Genomic DNA, 15,813 nt, shown 5'->3' with positions numbered 1-15,813 from the left:
AGACCTCCGCCATTTAATTTCCATCACACTTTAGTTTTGATTCATAAAAGAGCACGATGCAACTCTAGTATTTCTGTGTAGAGTAGAATTAACACATTAGCAGACTGATAGCATTGATCGTGTCTGTTCTGCTGTGTTGTGTTGTGCTGTTCACTTCGGGCCAGACCAGGCTACACCACTGCGCAGTTAGACAGAGCCCAGGTCCCCCTGCTCTGCTCTGTTCTCTTCTGTTCAGGCTATGATCTGTATCAGGCCCTTTTCTCTATGTGGGAATTCCCCATGTCTCTCTAAAAAACATTGAAATTGCTTCCACCCTTTTCACCAGTTTCCTTATTAAAAAGTGCCTCCCGGACACACGCTCAACGTGTGGGTGAGTTTGTTAGCTTTTTTCCAAATTGTATATACAGATTTAATTTTGGTTAATGTTACAAAATAGTTAATCGGTTTATAAAGACTCCTGTGTTGAAGCTTTTTGACTCTGTCTTGGTCGTGCTAAACGAATCATCCAATGTGCGTACATGGGATAACAAAGTTAGTGAAGAAACGCTATTGATTTGTGAATGATTGTTGATATTAAAAAGGTTAATTTTAATCTAGAATATAATTCTTAATATCGCAGACATCATAAATATAAATATGATACTCTTTCTGTAATCTAAAATTCATGTTTAATTCCATTTATGTGATGTAATATTATCTCTTTGACTGATTTGAAAAAACATGTGCAAACCTTTCTAGAGGAATAATTATAGGTAATATTTGTTCAAAAAACACATAAGAAATTATAACATGACATTTCTGTGATCACTCCAAATTAAAAATGATACAGATTTTACAATTGGTGTGCATTAACAGTCAATATGAGTTATGAAAAACCAACCCTATACTGAACAGTGTACACCATGCAAATATCAGCCAGTTTTTCCGGACTGGTCTTCTCTTCAGCACATATCTAGCTCAGCTGGTAGAGCACGGCGCTTGTAACGCCAAGGTAGTGGGTTCGATCCCCGGGACCACCCATACACAAAAATGTATGCACGCATGACTGTAAGTCGCTTTGGATAAAAGCGTCTGCTAAATGGCATATTATTTATTTATTTATTTAGCTACAGTCCAGATGTGGACTTTTCACAGTATTTTGTGCATGAGGAGAAGCCAAAAGTGAGCCATGTATTGCGGCAAATTCTTTGATGTTCATTCCTACAAAGAAGTAAATAACGTTTGATAACTTTTGATATCTAAAAAATATATTAATTGAAATGTTTTTGTTAAACTTGAATGACCAATGTGCTCGAGACCAAAATGAGAAATTGACAGTCTTCCCGTGACCCAAATCGTCCTCCAACGACCCAAATTAAGAAGAAATAGTATGTGATTTTAGATGTTTTCTCATAACTCATGACCCACCTCTCACATGCCCAGGGCCCACTTTGGGTCCAGACCCATAGCTTAAGAAACCCTGGGCTAGATCAAGGGCCAGTATCCACTCGGACAGATGAAGCCTAGTCCTGGACTAAAAAAATATTTCAATAGAGATTGGAGACTACTCTAGTCTACTATATTCTACTCTACTGGACTCTAGTCTACTCTATTCTACTCTACTGTACTCTATTCTACTATATTCTACTCTACTGTACTCTATTCTACTCTAATCTATTATACTGTACTCTATTCTACTCTACTGTACTCTATTCTACTATATTCTACTCTACTGTACTATATTCTACGCTACTGTACTCTAGTCTACTCTATTCTACTCTACTGTACTCTATTCTACTATATTCTACTCTACTGTACTCTATTCTACTCTACTGTACTCTATTCTACTCTATTCTATTCTACTGTACTCTATTCTACTCTACTGTACTCTATTCTACTCTACTGTACTCTATTCTACTCTATTCTACTCTACTGTACTCTATTCTACTTTATCCTACTCTACTGTACTCTACTGTACTCTAGTCTACTATATTCTACTCTACTGTACTCTAGTCTACTGTATTCTACTATAGTCTACTGTATTCTACTCTACTGTACTCTATTCTACTATATTCTACTCTACTGTACTCTATTCTACTCTACTGTACTCTATTATACTCTATTATACTCTACTGTACTCTATTATACTCTACTGTACTCTATTCTACTCTACTGTACTCTATTCTACTCTACTGTACTCTATTCTACTCTACTGTACTCTATTCTACACTACTGTACTCTATTCTACTCTACTCTATTCTACTCTATTATACTCTACTGTACTCTATTCTACTCTACTGTACTCTATTCTACTCTACTGTACTCTATTCTACTCTATTGTACTCTAGTCTACTGTATTCAATCAATCAATCAAATTGTATTTATAAAGCCCTTTTTACATCAGCAGATGTCACAAAGGGCTATACAGAAACCCAGCCTAAAACCCCAAACAGCAAGCAATGCAGATGTAGAAGCACGGTGGCTAGGAAAAACTCCCTAGAAAGGCAGAAACCTAGGAAGAAACCTAGAGAGGAACCAGGCTCTGAGGGGTGGCCAGTCCCCTTCTGGCTGTGCCGGGTGGAGATTATAACAGTACATGGCCATTAAGGCCTGATTTTTCTCCAAGATGTTCAAACGTTCATAGATTACCAGCAGGGTCAAATAATAATCACAGTGGTTGTAGAGGTTGCAACAGGTCAGTACATCAGGAGTAAACGCCACTTGGCTTTTCATTTTTGATAGTGGCCAAAAGGCTGTTTTAACATGGGCAGCGCCATTGAGAGCTTCCACCATTTTAATGTAGTCAACTGGATGGGACTTCCAACTTCCTTGGCTGATCCCTCCTGGTGACACTGTTGAACTGGGTCATCAGGAGGGATCAGCCAATCGTGAAGAAGAAATGCACTACTTCAAAATCAGTGGAGGCTGGTGAGAGGAGCTGTAGGAGGACGGGCTCTGTGTAATGGCTGGAATGGAATTAATGGAACGGAGTCAAACGTGGTTTCCATATGTTTGATACCGTTCCATGTATTCCATTCCAGCCATTACACAGAGCCCGTCCTCCTATAGCTCCTCCCACCAGCCTCCACTGTTCAAAATGGAGATAGCCTCAATGGCTCTGCCCATGCTGTCACAGACGCTATAATGGCACAGATACAAAGATGAGTCCTCCATCTACAGTTGAAGTCAGACGTTTACATACAGCTTAGCCAAATACATTTAAACTCAGTTTTTCACAATTCCTGACGTTTAATCATAGTAAAAATTCCCTGTCTTCGGTCAGTTAGGATCACCACTTTATTTTAAGAATGTGAAATGTCAGAATAATAGTAGAGAGAATGATTGATTTATTTAAGCTTTTATTTCTTTCATCACATTCCCAGTGGGTCAGAAGTTTACATACACTCAATTAGTATTTGGTAGCATTGCCTTTAAATTGTTTAACTTGGGTCAAATGTTTCGCGTAGCCTTCCACAAGCTTTCCCACAGTAAGTTTGGTGAATACTGGCCCATTTCTCCTGACAGAGCTGGTGTAACTGAGTCAGGTATGTAGGCCTCCTTGCTCGCACACGCCTTTTCAGTTCTGCCCACATATTTTCTATAGGATTGAGGTCAGGGCTTTGTGATGGCCACTCCAATACCTTGACTTCGTTGTCCTTAAGCCATTTTGCCACAACTTTGGAAGTATGCTTGGGGTCATTGTCCATTTGGAAGACCAATTTGCGACCAAGCTTTAACTTCCTGACTGATGTCTTGAGATGTTGCTTCAATATATCCACATAATTTTCCTTCCTCATGATGCCATCTATTTTGTGAAGTGCACCAGTCCCTCCTGCAGCAAAGCACCCCCACAGCATGATGCTGCCACCCCCGTGCTTCACGGTTGGGATGGTGTTTTTCAGCTTGCAAGCAACCCCCTTTTTCCACCTAACATAGCGATGGTCATTATGGCCAAACAGTTTTATTTTTGTTTCATCAGACATTTCTCCAAAAAGTATGATCTTTGTCCTCATGTGCAGTTGCAAACCGTAGTCTGGCTTTTTTATGGCAGTTTTGGAGCAGTGGCTTCTTCCTTGCTGAGCGGCCTTTCAGGTTATGTCGATATAGGACTCGTTTTACTGTGGATATAGATACTATTCTACCTGTTTCCTCCAGCATCTTCACAAGGTCCTTTGCTGTTGTTCTGGGATTGATTTGCACTTTTCGCACCAAAGTACGTTCATCTCTAGGAGACAGAACGTGTCTCCTTCCTGAGCAGTATGACGGCTGCGTGGTCCCATGGTGTTTATACTTGCATACTATTGTTTGTACAGATGAACGTGGTACCTTCAGGCGTTTGGAAATTGCCCCCAAGGATGAACCAGACTTGTTGAGGTCTACATTTCTTTTTTCTGAGGTCTTGGCTGATTTCTTTTGATTTTCCCATGATGTCAAGCAAAGAGGCAGTAAGTTTGAAGGTAGGCCTTGAAATACATCCACAAGTACACCTCCAATTGACTCAAATTATGTCAATTAGCCTATCAGAAGCTTCTAAAGCCATGACATCATTTTCTGGAATTTTCCAAGCTGTTTAAAGGCACAGTCAACTTAGTGTATGTAAACTTCGGACCCACTGGAATTGTGATACAGTGAATTATAAGTGAAATAATCTGTCTGTAAACAATTGTTGTAAAAATGACTTGTGTCATGCACAAAGTAGAAGCCCTAACCGAGTTGCCAAAACAATAGTTTGTTAACAAGAAATGTGTGGAGTGGTTGAAAAACAAGTTTTAATGACTCCAACCTAAGTGTATGTAAACTTTAGACTTCAACAGTATCTATATGGTAAAGACACAGGTCTGCACTGTGTCTCACATATCTTAGTCAATAGCGGTTGATGTTGAGGTATTATTTTTATTTTCCACAAGATGTCTCTATTGGTTTTGGTTGCATCTAGTGTGTGGAGGTCACCCATCATGAGATTCCTATCTTTGAAAATAACTGAGCAGAAGAACACATTTTGTTGATCATAGACCTATCTGCAGTAGGCGTATGCATGCTGGTGTTGGTACTTTTATCAAGGTTGTCCCAGAGTTCATATGTGCATAGATAGAACATCATGGAAATAGTATTTCAGCCTATTGTAGAGCTTTTAAAGGAGTAGTGAAGTCTATGTGACTGGACTACAGCCTCTGCCCAGAGGTGTGGAGCTTTAAAGGAGTAGTGAAGTCTATGTGACTGTACTACAGCCTCTGCCTAGAGGTGTGGAGCTTTAAAGGAGTAGTGAAGTCTATGTGACTGTACTACAGCCTCTGCCCAGAGGTGTGGAGCTTATAGCTATAATCCTTAGTTGCTACATATTTTTGGGGACTTATAAATGAATGATATATACCCATTGATTCATGAAGAACATCATTTATAAATGCCTCATGAGCTTAGTTCAACTGTCGTACCCAATCAGAACCTGACATTTACTCCAATGTTTGTAAACAACATAAATGTAAACACACACTTGTTTACATTTACATTTTAGTCATTTAGCAGATGCTCTTATCCAGAGCGACTTACAGTTAGTGAGTGCATACATTTTTCATACCATGGTTAAAACTATAATTGTGATATCATGGATGGTCAGTCCTTGCATCTATAGCTCTGTCTATGAATTTGAGAGTAGTTACATGTCTCCAGGTCCATCCCTCAGCGTTTTACCAAAACAGAGGCGGGGTGTTTCCGCTTTGTTATTGTTTCAACTAAGATTTGTAGCTTTAAGGGCCTGATGGTAGAAGGTCACCAGTTCAAGCCTTGCTCTGGCTGCGGTCATGCATGCCCCCACTCTATCCCTACGCTACCAAGGTTTGGCGCAAAACCCTGCACTGTCCCTTTAAAGATTAAACCAGCTTCTGCATTGGTCGGCCCGGTTGTCAACCACAGCTGTTTACAACATCAAAAGACAGCGAGGTGGAATTTCCCAGGTTACAGCAGAGACCACTTCCGCTATTGGTGTCTGGGTAAATCGAAGGAGCCACTGAAGCAGAAAGGTAGCTAACATAAGCCAACGTCGATCTCTTTGTTTACCATGAAATTAATTGAAAGTTGGCTAGCTTCGTTATCTGGAATCAGACACTGGTTTTGATGCGTAGCAAATGGCTAGTTAGTTAGTTTGCTCGCTAGCTAGCTATCCGTAAGATCTATTCTGTCATGTTAGCTATAATTTGCATGACAATCTGCTAACGGGTTAGCCAGGTCGTTGTTTTGTAGAAATACTTTCACATTGACAGATAGCTAACTCTCTAGTTAACGCTAATTAGCTATCGTTCAAGTAAGCATAATGTTAGCTTGCTAAACAGTCCGATTTGCTACTTGTTAGCTGACGTTACCTAGCTAATGGTTTTTCGGCATCCCAGCATAGCAACTGATATGACTAACGTTAGCTAGCTTGCTAGCTAGCTTCATGGCTAGCCATAATTGTATCGTTAGTTAAGCCAGTGTGACTATCGGATGTCGCTCTTAACTACTGAAGCGCGATAGATGTTGTTCTCGCTTGTCATCTAATCAGGGACCGTTATCTTTTCTGGACTGGACACTTTAGCCGTCTCTTCTTCTAATCAATAATGAACGAAGAAAGAAAGAGAGGCCGAAAAGACGCCAGAGTGAGTTGGGTCATGTTGATAATGTGGTGTTGTCGTGACGTTTGGATGACGTCATCACATCTCATGACAACATCCAGTTTCAATTGGTTTGAATTATGAAGTTTTCAAAAAATAATGTATTGTCTTTCATTTCATTATTCTATTTTGCAACTAAAATCAACTGCACTAGCTAGGGTCTATTAAATCGTCTGGTTACTGTACAATGTCTTTGTTTCTCATCTGTCTGGCTGGAAGTTCAGTTTAATATTGCATGGTCATTTTTCAGAGGCATTCTCCCGTGTGGCATTTTCATAACATTTTTACAACCATGTTATCACTCAATGATTTGACCACATCAGTGTTTAAGTTACACAGTCTTGAAATAGCTTTTACAGAAGTCCCCTTTGATAGTGGCATTCAAATGTGACTCTTTGTATTGTAAATGGTTTAGGGTGGGGAACCAAAACAATGCTTGTTATGTAACCAAACTTCTTCTCCTACAATGCATTCAGAAAGTATTCAGACCCCACATTTTGTTACAGCCTTATTCTAACATGGATTAAATTGTCCCCCCCCTTTATCAATCTACACACAATACCCCATAATGACGAAGCAAAAACAGGTTTTTAGAAATCTTTGCAAATGTATAAAAAAAAATAATGATACCACATTTACATAAGTATTCAGACCCTTTACTCAGTACTTTGTTTAAGCACCTTTGGCAGCGAATACAGTCTCGAGTCTTCTTGGGTATGACACTACAAGCTTGGCACACCAGTATTTGGGGAGTTTCTCCCATTCTTCTTTGCAGATCCTCTCAAGCTCTGTCAAGTTGGATGGGGAGCGTCGCTGCGCAGCTATTTTCAGGTCTCTCCAGAGTTGTTCGATCAGGTTCAAGTCCAGGCTCTGGCTGGGCCACTCAAGGACATTCAGAGACTTGTCCTGAAGCCACTCCTGCGTTGTCTTGGCTGTGTGCTTAGGGTCATTGTCCTGTTGAAAGGTGAACCTTCGCCCCAGTCTGAGGTCCTGAGCTCTCTGGAGTAGGTTTTCATCAAGGATCTCTCTGTACTTCGCTCCGTTCATCTTTCCCTCGATCCTGACTAGTCTCCCAGTCCCTGCCGCTCAAAAACATCCCCACAGCATGATGCTGCCACCATGCTTCACTGTAGGGATGGTACCATGTTTCCTCCAGACGTGATGCTTGGCATTCAGGCCAAAGAGTTCAATCTTGGTTTCATCAGACCAGAGAATCTTGTTTCTTATGGTCTGAGAGTCTTTAGGTGCCTTTTGGCAAACTCCAAGCAGGCTGTCATGTGCCTTTTTACTGAGGAGTGGCTTCCGTCTGGCCACTCTACCATAAAGGCCTGATTGGTGGAGTGCTGCAAAGATGGTTGTCCTTCTGGAAGGTACTCCCATCTCCACAGAGGAACTCTGGAGCTCTGTCAGTGACCTTCGGGTTCTTGGTCACCTCCCTGACCAAGGCCCTTCTCCCCCGATTCCTCAGTTTGGCCGGGCGGCCAGCTCTAGGAAGAGTCTTGGTGGTACCAAACTTCTTCCATTTAAGAATGATGGAGGCCACTGTGTTCTTGGAGACCTTCAATGCTGCAGACATTTTTTGGTACCCTTCCCCAGATCTGTGCCTCGACACAATCCTGTCTCGGAGGTCTACGGACAGTTCCTTCGACCTCATGGTTTGGTTTTTGCTCTGACATGCACTGTCAACTGTGGGACCTTATATAAACAGGTGTGTGCCTTTCCAAATCATGTCCAATCAATTGAATTTACCATAGGTGGACTCCAATCAAGTTGTAGAAACATCTCAAGGATGACCAATGGAAACAGGATGCACCTGAGCTCAATTTCGAATCTCATAGCAAAGGGTCTGAATACTTACACTACCGGTCAAAAGTTTTAGAACCCCTACTCATTCAAGGGTTTTTCTTTATTTTTACTATTTTCTACATTGTAGAATAATAGTGAAGACATCAACTATGAAATAACACATATGGAATCATGTAGTAACCAAAAAAGTGTTAAACAAATCAATATTTTATATTTGAGATTCTTCAAATAGCCACCCTTTGCCTTGATGACAGCTTTGCACACTCTTGGCATTCTCTTAACCATCTTCACCTTGAATGCTTTTTCAACAGTCTTGAAGGAGTTCCCACATATGCTGAGCACTTGTTGGCTGCTTTTCCTTCACTCTGCCGTCCAACTCAACCCAAACCATCTAAATTTGGTTGAGGTCGGGTGATTGTGGAGGCCAGGTCTTCTGATGCAGCACTCATCACAATCCTTGGTAAAATAGCCCTTACACAGCCAGGAGGTGTGTTGGGTCATTGTCCTGTTGAAAAACAAATGATAGTCCCACTAAGCCCAAACCAGATGGGATGGCATATCGCTGCAGAATGCTGTGGTAGCCATGCTGGTTAAGTAATTGGCTGAAACACATTAAGAAGGAAAGAAGTTCCACAAATTAACTTTAAGAAGGCACACCTGTTAATATAAATGCTTTCCAGGTGACTACCTCATGAAGCTGGTTGAGAGAATGCCAAGAGTGTGCAAAGCCATCATCAAGGCAAAGGGTGGCTATTTGAAGAATCTCAAATATAAAATATATTTAGATTTGTTTAACACTTCTTTTGGTTACTACATGATTCCATATGTGTTATTTCATAGTTTTGATGTCTTCACTATTATTCTACAAAGTAGAAAATAGTAAAAAATAAAGAATAACCCTTGAATGAGTAGGTGTGTCCAAACTTTTGACTGGTAGTATATATATATATTACAGGTTAGTACTTCTCGTCCTATATGAGCTAGTTGGAGGTTAGTACCATTCCTCCTATATGAGGTAATAGGAGATTAGTACTTCTCCTATATGAGGTTGGTACTTCTCCTCCTATAAGAGGTAGTAGGAGGTTGGTACTTCTCCTCCTATAAGAGGTAGTAGGAGGTTGGTACTTCTCCTCTTATAAGAGGTAGTAGGAGGTTGGTACTTCTCCTCCTATAAGAGGTAGTAGGAGGTTGGTACTTCTCCTCCTATAAGAGGTAGTAGGAGGTTGGTACTTCTCCTCCTATAAGAGGTAGTAGGAGGTTGGTACTCCTCCTCCTATAAGAGGTAGTAGGAGGTTGGTACTTCTCCTCCTATAAGAGGTAGTAGGAGGTTGGTACTTCTCCTCCTATAAGAGGTAGTAGGAGGTTGGTACTTCTCCTCCTATAAGAGGTAGTAGGAGGTTGGTACTTCTCCTCTTATAAGAGGTAGTAGGAGGTTGGTACTTCTCCTCCTATAAGAGGTAGTAGGAGGTTGGTACTTCTCCTCCTATAAGAGGTAGTAGGAGGTTGGTACTTCTCCTCCTATAAGAGGTAGTAGGAGGTTGGTACTTCTCCTCCTATAAGAGGTAGTAGGAGGTTGGTACTTCTCCTCCTATAAGAGGTGTAGGAGGTGGGCTCCTCCTATAAGAGGTAGTAGGAGGTTGGTACTTCTCCTCTTATAAGAGGTAGTAGGAGGTTGGTACTTCTCCTCCTATAAGAGGTAGGATGGTACTCTCCTCCTATAAGAGGTAGTAGGAGGTTGGTACTTCTCCTCCTATAAGAGGTAGTAGGAGGTTGGTACTTCTCCTCCTATAAGAGGTAGTAGGAGGTTGGTACTTCTCCTCCTATAAGAGGTAGTAGGAGGTTGGTACTTCTCCTCCTATAAGAGGTAGTAGGAGGTTGGTACTTCTCCTCCTATAAGAGGTAGTAGGAGGTTGGTACTTCTCCTCCTATAAGAGGTAGTAGGAGGTTGGTACTTCTCCTCCTATAAGAGGTAGTAGGAGGTTGGTACTTCTCCTCCTATAAGAGGTAGTAGGAGGTTGGTACTTCTCCTCCTATAAGAGGTAGTAGGAGGTTGGTACTTCTCCTCCTATAAGAGGTAGTAGGAGGTTGGTACTCCTCCTCCTATAAGAGGTAGTAGGAGGTTGGTACTTCTCCTCCTATAAGAGGTAGTAGGAGGTTGGTACTTCTCCTCCTATAAGAGGTAGTAGGAGGTTGGTACTTCTCCTCCTATAAGAGGTAGTAGGAGGTTGGTACTTCTCCCTATAAGAGGTAGTAGGAGGTTGGTACTTCTCCTCCTATAAGAGGTAGTAGGAGGTTGGTACTTCTCCTCCTATAAGAGGTAGTAGGAGGTTGGTACTTCTCCTCCTATAAGAGGTAGTAGGAGGTTGGTACTTCTCCTCCTATAAGAGGTAGTAGGAGGTTGGTACTTCTCCTCCTATAAGAGGTAGTAGGAGGTTGGTACTTCTCCTCCTATAAGAGGTAGTAGGAGGTTGGTACTTCTCCTCCTATAAGAGGTAGTAGGAGGTTGGTACTTCTCCTCCTATAAGAGGTAGTAGGAGGTTGGTACTTCTCCTCCTATAAGAGGTAGTAGGAGGTTGGTACTTCTCCTCCTATAAGAGGTAGTAGGAGGTTGGTACTTCTCCTCCTATAAGAGGTAGTAGGAGGTTGGTACTCCTCCTCCTATAAGAGGTAGTAGGAGGTTGGTACTCCTCCTCCTATAAGAGGTAGTAGGAGGTTGGTACTTCTCCTCCTATAAGAGGTAGTAGGAGGTTGGTACTTCTCCTCCTATAAGAGGTAGTAGGAGGTTGGTACTTCTCCTCTTATAAGAGGTAGTAGGAGGTTGGTACTTCTCCTCCTATAAGAGGTAGTAGGAGGTTGGTACTTCTCCTCCTATAAGAGGTAGTAGGAGGTTGGTACTTCTCCTCCTATAAGAGGTAGTAGGAGGTTGGTACTCCTATGTGAGGTTAGTCCTCCTCCTACAGTGAGGGGGGAAAAAGTATTTGATCCCCTGCTGATTTTGTACGTTTGCCCACTAACAAAGAAATGATCAGTGTATAATTTTAATGGTAGGTTTATTTGAACAGTGAGAGACAGAATAACAACAACAAAATCCAGAAAAACGCATGTCAAAATGTTATAAATTGATTTGCGTTTTAATGAGGGAAATAAGTATTTGACCGCTCTGCAAAACATGACTTAGTACTTGGTGGCAAAACCCTTGTTGGTAATCACAGAGGTCAGACGTTTCTTGCAGTTGGCCACCAGGTTTGCACACATCTCAGGAGGGATTTTGTCCCACTCCTCTTTGCAGATCTTGGAGAGGCTGACGTTTGGCAACTCAAACCTTCAGCTCCCTCCACAGATGTTCTATGGGATTAATGTCTGGAGACTGGCTAGGCCACTCCAGGACCTTAATGTGCTTCTTCTTGAGCCACTCCTTTGTTGCCTTGGCCGTGTGTTTTGGGTCATTGTCATGCTGGAATACCCATCCACGACCCATTTTCAATGCCCTGGCTGAGGGAAGGAGGTTAGTACCTCTCCTATATGAGGTTGATACTGCTCCTATATGAGGTAGTAGGAGGTTAGTACCTCTCCTATATGAGGTAGTAGGAGGTTAGTACCTCTCCTATATGAGGTAGTAGGAGGTTAGTACCTCTCCTATATGAGGTAGTAGGAGGTTAGTACCTCTCCTATATGAGGTAGTAGGAGGTTAGTACCTCTCCTATATGAGGTAGTAGGAGGTTAGTACCTCTCCTATATGAGGTAGTAGGAGGTTAGTACCTCTCCTATATGAGGTAGTAGGAGGTTAGTACCTCTCCCATATGAGGTAGTAGGAGGTTAGTACCTCTCCTATATGAGGTAGTAGGAGGTTAGTACCTCTCCTATATGAGGTAGTAGGAGGTTAGTACCTCTCCTATATGAGGTAGTAGGAGGTTAGTACCTCTCCTATATGAGGTAGTAGGAGGTTAGTACCTCTCCTATATGAGGTAGTAGGAGGTTAGTACCTCTCCTATATGAGGTAGTAGGAGGTTAGTACCTCTCCTATATGAGGTAGTAGGAGGTTAGTACCTCTCCTATATGAGGTAGTAGGAGGTTAGTACCTCTCCTATATGAGGTAGTAGGAGGTTAGTACCTCTCCTATAAGAGGTAGTAGGAGGTTAGTACCTCTCCTATATGAGGTAGTAGGAGGTTAGTACCTCTCCTATATGAGGTAGTAGGAGGTTAGTACCTCTCCTATATGAGGTAGTAGGAGGTTAGTACCTCTCCTATATGAGGTAGTAGGAGGTTAGTACCTCTCCATATGAGGTAGTAGGAGGTTAGTACCTCTCCTATATGAGGTAGTAGGAGGTTAGTACCTCTCCTATATGAGGTAGTAGGAGGTTAGTACCTCTCCTATATGAGGTAGTAGGAGGTTAGTACCTCTCCTATATGAGGTAGTAGGAGGTTAGTACCTCTCCTATATGAGTGTAGTAGGAGGTTAGTACCTCTCCTATATGAGGTAGTAGGAGGTTAGTACCTCTCCTATATGAGGTAGTAGGAGGTTAGTACCTCTCCCTATATGAGGTAGTAGGAGGTTAGTACCTCTCCTATATGAGGTAGTAGGAGGTTAGTACCTCTCCTATATGAGGTAGTAGGAGGTTAGTACCTCTCCTATATGAGGTAGTAGGAGGTTAGTACCTCTCCTATATGAGGTAGTAGGAGGTTAGTACCTCTCCTATATGAGGTAGTAGGAGGTTAGTACCTCTCCTATATGAGGTAGTAGGAGGTTAGTACCTCTCCTATATGAGGTAGTAGGAGGTTAGTACCTCTCCTATATGAGGTAGTAGGAGGTTAGTACCTCTCCTATATGAGGTAGTAGGAGGTTAGTACCTCTCCTATATGAGGTAGTAGGAGGTTAGTACCTCTCCCATATGAGGTAGTAGGGAGGTTAGTACCTCTCCTATATGAGGTAGTAGGAGGTTAGTACCTCTCCTATATGAGGTAGTAGGAGGTTAGTACCTCTCCTATATGAGGTAGTAGGAGGTTAGTACCTCTCCTATATGAGGTAGTAGGAGGTTAGTACCTCTCCTATATGAGGTAGTAGGAGGTTAGTACCTCTCCTATATGAGGTAGTAGGAGGTTAGTACCTCTCCTATATGAGGTAGTAGGAGGTTAGTACCTCTCCTATATGAGGTAGTAGGAGGTTAGTACCTCTCCTATATGAGGTAGTAGGAGGTTAGTACCTCTCCTATATGAGGGAAGTAGGAGGTTAGTACCTCTCCTATATGAGGTAGTAGGAGGTTAGTACCTCTCCTATATGAGGTAGTAGGAGGTTAGTACCTCTCCTATATGAGGTAGTAGGAGGTTAGTACCTCTCCTATAAGAGGTAGTAGGAGGTTAGTACCTCTCCTATATGAGGTAGTAGGAGGTTAGTACCTCTCCTATGAGGTAGTAGGAGGTTAGTACCTCTCCTATATGAGGTAGTAGGAGGTTAGTACCTCTCCTATATGAGGTAGTAGGAGGTTAGTACCTCTCCTATATGAGGTAGTAGGAGGTTAGTACCTCTCCTATATGAGGTAGTAGGAGGTTAGTACCTCTCCTATATGAGGTAGTAGGAGGTTAGTACCTCTCCTATATGAGGTAGTAGGAGGTTAGTACCTCTCCTATATGAGGTAGTAGGAGGTTAGTACCTCTCCTATATGAGGTAGTAGGAGGTTAGTACCTCTCCTATAAGAGGTAGTAGGAGGTTAGTACCTCTCCTATAAGGAGGTAGTAGGAGGTTAGTACCTCTCCTATATGAGGTAGTAGGAGGTTAGTACCTCTCCTATATGAGGTAGTAGGAGGTTAGTACCTCTCCTATATGAGGTAGTAGGAGGTTAGTACCTCTCCTATATGAGGTAGTAGGAGGTTAGTACCTCTCCTATATGAGGTAGTAGGAGGTTAGTACCTCTCCTATATGAGGTAGTAGGAGGTTAGTACCTCTCCTATATGAGGTAGTAGGAGGTTAGTACCTCTCCTATATGAGGTAGTAGGAGGTTAGTACCTCTCCTATGAGGTAGTAGGAGGTTAGTACCTCTCCTATATGAGGTAGTAGGAGGTTAGTACCTCTCCTATATGAGGTAGTAGGAGGTTAGTACCTCTCCTATATGAGGTAGTAGGAGGTTAGTACCTCTCCTATATGAGGTAGTAGGAGGTTAGTACCTCTCTATATGAGGTAGTAGGAGGTTAGTACCTCTCCTATATGAGGTAGTAGGAGGTTAGTACCTCTCCTATATGAGGTAGTAGGAGGTTAGTACCTCTCCTATATGAGGTAGTAGGAGGTTAGTACCTCTCCTATATGAGGTAGTAGGAGGTTAGTACCTCTCCTATATGAGGTAGTAGGAGGTTAGTACCTCTCCTATAAGAGGTAGTAGGAGGTTAGTACCTCTCCTATATGAGGTAGTAGGAGGTTAGTACCTCTCCTATATGAGGTAGTAGGAGGTTAGTACCTCTCCTATATGAGGTAGTAGGAGGTTAGTACCTCTCCTATATGAGGTAGTAGGAGGTTTGCGTTTTGTAATGGCAGGCTAAAGATCTTCTCAATGTCCTATTAGTTTCCCCCTTAGCCTTGTGTTCTAGATCTATTGACTTAGCCTGTTTCCCAGATCTGTCTGTCAACTCCTTGTCACTCATTGCCATGCCAAGGAGCTGACGTGATAGCACAAACAAATCTGGAACCAGGCTACTAAAGTCCAGGTTCTCCCATGACATATGGTAAACATGACATGGGCCTATTTCCCCCATACTGTAACAAAAGCTACTGAGCACAGTCAAAACACATTCCCTGACTGTAACCTCCCAAGCAGCTCTGCCTCTCTTTTTCTATTGGTTCTTTCCTATTGACCTTTCAGTTCTGTTGTTCCTCCAGTTCCCAGCACCATGCCTGGTAAGTGACGCGGTGGCGATGGAAGGAAAAGGGCCCTATCGTATCTACGACCCAGGCGGGGTTGAGGCTAAGGCCAGAGAGGAGGGCAGCAGCAGTGGAGTGGGCAGCTACAGACAACTACTGGAAGAGAATAACGTCCTCAGAGAGAGGATGAAGGGACTCAAGAGCTTGGGTAAGTACCTGCTTTTCTGATATAGCCTACCTCTCTGGTCTAGATCACTAGCTCTTTATTATGATCCTAATCTCATATAGCCTACCTCTCTGGTCTAGATCACCAGCTCTTTATTATGATCCTAATCTGATATAACCTACCTCTCTGGTCTAGATCACCAGCTCTTTATTATGATCCTAATCTGATATAGCCTACCTCTCTGGTCTAGATCACCAGCTCTTTATTATGATCCTAATCGGATATAGCCTACCTCTCTGGTCTAGATCACCAGCTCTTTATTATGATCCTAATCGGATATGGCCTACCTCTCTGGTCTAGATCACCAGCTC

General features: G+C 42.3%; 1 protein-coding gene across 6 annotated transcripts in view; it reads left to right on the top strand.

Annotated features, from left to right (window-relative positions):
• Positions 1-286: 286 nt before the first annotated feature.
• The window catches only part of tnip1 (TNFAIP3 interacting protein 1), a 46,581-nt gene continuing 31,054 nt past the window's right edge, over positions 287-15,813 (top strand). Inside the window, exons 1-3 of one of the 6 annotated variants that reach the window (XM_041835763.2) lie at positions 5,895-5,996; positions 6,548-6,608; positions 15,295-15,484. In XM_041835763.2, the coding sequence (XP_041691697.1) occupies positions 6,570-6,608; positions 15,295-15,484 (229 nt within the window). In that variant the 5' untranslated portion in view covers positions 5,895-5,996; positions 6,548-6,569. Of the gene's footprint in view, positions 371-5,889; positions 5,997-6,514; positions 6,609-15,294; positions 15,485-15,813 lie in introns of those variants that run through there. The other 5 variants (XM_041835756.2, XM_041835799.2, XM_041835791.2 and 2 more) reach the window with 5 other exon arrangements.

Source organism: Coregonus clupeaformis, chromosome 29 (genome assembly GCF_020615455.1).
Source record: "Coregonus clupeaformis isolate EN_2021a chromosome 29, ASM2061545v1, whole genome shotgun sequence".
Classification (NCBI taxonomy): Eukaryota; Metazoa; Chordata; class Actinopteri; order Salmoniformes; family Salmonidae; genus Coregonus; species Coregonus clupeaformis.
Note: the sequence above shows the minus strand (reverse complement) of the source record. Positions and strands in the feature narration are given on the sequence as shown.